The 5,000-nt window shown below is 53.4% G+C and overlaps 1 protein-coding gene across 1 annotated transcript in view; it reads right to left on the minus strand.

Moving 5' to 3' along the window:
* Positions 1-5,000, minus strand: part of LOC117730610 (DDB1- and CUL4-associated factor 1-like) — a 23,193-nt gene that overhangs the window by 8,941 nt on the left and 9,252 nt on the right. Inside the window, 12 exon segments of the mRNA XM_034532423.1 lie at positions 1,279-1,556; positions 2,399-2,594; positions 2,596-2,993; positions 3,080-3,235; positions 3,341-3,505; positions 3,671-3,747; positions 3,861-3,985; positions 4,090-4,259; positions 4,342-4,364; positions 4,367-4,440; positions 4,583-4,692; positions 4,770-4,949. Coding sequence (XP_034388314.1) covers positions 1,279-1,556; positions 2,399-2,594; positions 2,596-2,993; positions 3,080-3,235; positions 3,341-3,505; positions 3,671-3,747; positions 3,861-3,985; positions 4,090-4,259; positions 4,342-4,364; positions 4,367-4,440; positions 4,583-4,692; positions 4,770-4,949 — 1,952 coding nt within the window.

A 5,000-nucleotide genomic window follows, 5' to 3' on the forward strand; every position in this document is an offset into this window, starting at 1 on the left:
AGACGTGTTCTAGAGACGTGTTCTAAGGACGTGTTCTAGAGTTGTGTTCTAGAGACGTGTTCTAAGGACGTGTTCTAAAGACGTGTTCTAGAGTTGTGTTCTAAGGACGTGTTCTAAAGATGTGTTCTAGAGTTGTGTTCTAAAGACGTGTTCTAAAGACGTGTTCTAGAGTTGTGTTCTAAAGACGTGTTCTAAAGACGTGTTCTAGAGTTGTGTTCTAAAGACGTGTTCTAAAGACGTGTTCTAAAGACGTGTTCTAGAGTTGTGTTCTAAAGACGTGTTCTAAAGACGTGTTCTAGAGTTGTGTTCTAAAGACGTGTTCTAGAGACGTGTTCTAAAGACGTGTTCTAGAGTTGTGTTCTAAAGACGTGTTCTAGAGACGTGTTCTAAAGACGTGTTCTAGAGACGTGTTCTAGAGACGTGTTCTAGAGATGTGTTCTAGAGACGTGTTCTAAGGACGTGTTCTAGAGACGTGTTCTAAGGACGTGTTCTAGAGTTGTGTTCTAAAGACGTGTTCTAGAGTTGTGTTCTAGAGTTGTGTTCTAAAGACGTGTTCTAAAGACGTGTTCTAGAGACGTGTTCTAGAGACGTGTTCTAGAGACGTGTTCTAAAGACGTGTTCTAGAGTTGTGTTCTAAAGACGTGTTCTAGAGTTGTGTTCTAAAGACGTGTTCTAAAGACGTGTTCTAAAGACGTGTTCTAGAGTTGTGTTCTAAAGACGTGTTTTAAAGACGCGTTCTAGAGATGTGTTCTAAAGACGTGTTCTAAAGACGTGTTCTAGAGACGTGTTCTAAAGACGTGTTCTAGAGTTGTGTTCTAAAGACGTGTTCTAGAGTTGTGTTCTAAAGACGTGTTCTAGAGACGTGTTCTAAGGACGTGTTCTAGAGACGTGTTCTAGAGACGTGTTCTAGAGACGTGTTCTAAAGACGTGTTCTAGAGACGTGTTCTAGAGACGTGTTCTAAAGACGTGTTCTAGAGACGTGTTCTAGAGACGTGTTCTAAGGACGTGTTCTAAAGACGTGTTCTAAAGACGTGTTCTAGAGACGTGTTCTAGAGACGTGTTCTAGAGACGTGTTCTAAAGACGTGTTCTAGAGACGTGTTCTAGAGACGTGTTCCAAAGACGTGTTCCAGAGACGTGTTCTAGAGACGTGTTTTAAAGACGTGTTCTAGAGACGTGTTCTACAGACGTGTTCTAAAGACGTGTTCTAGAGACGTGTTCTAGAGACGTGTTCTAGAGACGCTCTCTGGTGGTCTCTGGTGGTCTCTGGGGTCCTGTACCTGCTGAAGATCAGGTTCCGGTCCAGGCAGCCGCGGTCCACGCCCCCGTACTTGGGGTACAGCACCCGGCTGCCCAGGCGGGCGGTGAAGCTGGGCGACGCCTGCCTCCTCTGCTTGGGCTCGGGGCAGCGGTGGGGGGCGAACAGGGAGAAGGGGGGGCAGGTGGTGACGGGGTTGGGGCAGCGGGCGTGCTGCTCCCTCAGGTACTCCGTGATGATGCTGTCCAGGGTGGGGGGGGAGGGGAGGTGGCGCTCCGGCTGCTTCTTCATGGCCGGAGTCTGAGGAGAGAAACACCACTAATAACCTGGTGGTCCAGATCGTCCACCAGATGTGTTCATGGAGTCATTCATTAATCTCTAATATCTATTTTATATTCATCTGGAAAACAACACTACATGTTACTAGATTACACCTGAACGCATCATGTTATCATTTACCTTCAGTCAGTACTCGTGTTCACTGAGCGGAGCCTGAACGCATCATGAGAACGTTATCATTTACCTTCAGCCAGTACTCATGTTCACTGAGCAGAGCCTGAACGCATCATGAGAACGTTATCATTTACCTTCAGCCAGTACTCATGTTCACTGAGCGGAGCCTGAACGCATCATGTTATCATTTACCTTCAGCCAGTACTCATGTTCACTGAGCAGAGCCTGAACGCATCATGAGAACGTTATCATTTACCTTCAGTCAGTACTCGTGTTCACTGAGCGGAGCCTGAACGCATCATGAGAACGTTATCATTTACCTTCAGCCAGTACTCGTGTTCACTGAGCGGAGCCTGAACGCATCATGAGAACGTTATCATTTACCATCAGCCAGTACTCATGTTCACTGAGCAGAGCCTGAACGCACCATGAGACCATGATCAAGAGAACACTTGATTTACTCTGTGATGGTTCCTCGTTCACAGGTTAAAATCATTATTTCAAACCAACAATCCGAACTGTTCAATTAATGCAACTCTGCATCTGAAGCTGGAATAAAAATCATTATTAGCAGATATTCATAATCAGAGGACTTGGAACAAAATGTAATTAAATAAAACACACATTGAAAGGACTTTCAATGCCGGATCAATAATCATCTTTAATGACTAACCGTACGCATCACTGACCTGTATGAAAGCCCCGTGGTCAGACTTCTGCTTCAGCGCCCGGAGCTTCTTCCCTGAGTGAGACGGCGCCGGCGCCGCTGGGCGCTCGCGCGTGAACAGAATCCGGCCGACCGGATGCGAGCCGCCCTGCCCGTGAGGAGGAGAGGAGGAGGAGGAGGGAGGGGGGTGGTGGACGAAGAGGAGGGGTGAGGAGCGACGAGGGAGCGCGAGGAGGAGAGGAGGCGGCGGCCAACCGGCAAGACCTGGGAATCATGGGGGAGGAGGAGGAGGGGGGAGGGGTGACGCAGCAGGAGGCGGCGGCGGTGGCGTTGGGACAGAGCGACCCGGCGGGCAGGTTGGCCTCCTTGACGAGCGCGTTGGCCGTGTCCTGCAGGCCTTTGGCCACCAGGTGGTTCCGGATCAGCACGAAGAGCTCCCGCTCGGAGAAGGTGATGCGCGACTGGGCGACCACGTTGGCCCTCTGCAGGCGGGCCAGCGACACGTCGGTGCCCATGAGCAAGGGCTTCCCCGACACGCGCTCCGTCAGCTCGGCGGCGTAGCGGCAGAAGCGGACGTGCTCGGTGCGTTTGTCCTGCAGCACCGGCTCCTTCATCAGCTGGGGGGGGGGGGAGCGAGGCGTGAGTATAACACAAGTGGTTGTAGCTGCTTGTTGTTGTTGTTGTTGTTGTTGTTGCTCCTCACCTGTTGAATGTGGCTGCTGGTGAAGAGCGGCAGCTTGCTGATGATCTGTCTGATGGCCGAGCTGCGCGACAGCCCGACCAGAGCCTTGCAGGCCAGAGCGCGGATCAGGTCGGCGTCCGTGATCGGCATCTTCACCGACAGCAGCGACAGGAGCACCTGGGGGGGCAGGGGGGGGAGGGGGACAGGTGGGTGAGCAGGTCTGAAGCTTCCCATGTTTTGGATGGAAGTTCCCAGTGTTTCTCTTTTCTCTTTTCTCCTCACCTTTATGCCGTTGTTGTTCTGCACCATCTGCCACATGTGGGCCAGCACTCTGTTGTGGGGCGCCGGGGTCTGCTGGGGGTGGAGCGACGGCCGGAGGGGGGCGACGGCGAACGCGCCCACGGTGTTCAGGCTCTGGTCCGGAGCGCACACACAGTTATTGATCACCTGGTGGGAGGGGGACAATCAGCGTGTACGATTTAGTGACATCTAGTGGCGAAGTTGCAGATTGCAACTAAATAACCCTCGGCTCAACTACGGTGGCCTGCAGGTAGTGACTGCTTTTAAAACCAGCAGGAGCCATGAAGGTCAGAACATCATCAGTCTGCTTACTTGGAGTGCAGACTTCTGGATCTCTGCATCGTTGACGAACACCTCGCCCTCAATGACACCCAGGATGATGCTCATACCTGCAGCGGACGCGCACGCGCACACACACAACACACACACACACACACACGTCGATGCACATCCAGGACAAACGGGCTGAAAACGCTCGAGCGGAACCGAGAGCTCTACTGACCCACAGTGGAGACGGACGCCCTGGTCTCGTCCAGAACCTCCACCGTGTCCACCAGCACCAACTGGACCTTCGGGACCACCACCAGCATGGCCAGGATGTCCAGCACGTAGCGCACGGTGTCACTCCTGGACAGACGAGACGCACAGAGACGTTTGTTTGAATGGAGCCTGGTTGTGGACCGTGTAGGAGAACCGCTGTACCGCCCCTTTAAGGGACCTCACCCGCTTACCGGCCGTAGTAGGTCCTCCAGTCGCAGGCGGCGGAGATGAGCTGCAGCATTAAAGGCACGCAGGACAGCTTGTAGAAAACCTCCACTGGTTCCCAGTAAAGCTGAGGAGGTCCGCACTCGATGAGGAACTCCATCATCTCGATCACCTGCTCTCTGGTGTACGTGTATGCCTGGACAGACACACACACACACACACACACACACACGTGTAACTAGTGTCTGCCCAAACGATGCTGCTATAAAACCAAGTACCTTATAAAACGGCTGCTGGGGACGACGGTGCCCTCGTCCGACGTGTGCAGCGACTGCTTCACCTGCTCGGCCTTCACCGCCAGGTGAGCCTCAAAGTACCTGAACAAAAGCCACCGACCGTCAACTGAGGCTCACGCACCTGCAACGCTGGTGAACATGTGCAGGTAGGCGAGAGGCAGCATAACCACCGTGTTGGTGACTAGAGACGTAAAAGTCGACTCGTGCGCGGTGCACGTGGTACCTGCGCAGAGCCATGCAGGTGTGTTTGGCCGTCTGTCGGTTGGCGAAGACCTTGTCGTCGCTCATGATGGACGCCTCGGTCTGCGTGTTCAGGATCTCCAAAGTGCTGACCTGCGGCGAGAGACGGTTACAAATCAACAACATCATCATCGTCGTCGTCGTCGTGGGTTCAAAGCCGCGGCACGCACCAGGTTGACCAGCCGGCGGAGGCCGTCCTGGCGGTCGAAGAGCTGCAGCACCGCCCTGAAGGAGAAGGCGATGGAGAAGAACATGGTGGCGTGGCAGACGCCCGACGCGTGGGACGACTCCAGCAGCCACAGCGCGTAGGACACCACGTCGGACAGCACGCCGTCCGGCAGCGTGCACACCTGGAGTGAATATGAGGAACTATTTACGTGTTTACGCCCTCCTCTCACGTC

This window comes from Cyclopterus lumpus, chromosome 5, assembly GCF_009769545.1.
Source record: "Cyclopterus lumpus isolate fCycLum1 chromosome 5, fCycLum1.pri, whole genome shotgun sequence".
Classification (NCBI taxonomy): Eukaryota; Metazoa; Chordata; class Actinopteri; order Perciformes; family Cyclopteridae; genus Cyclopterus; species Cyclopterus lumpus.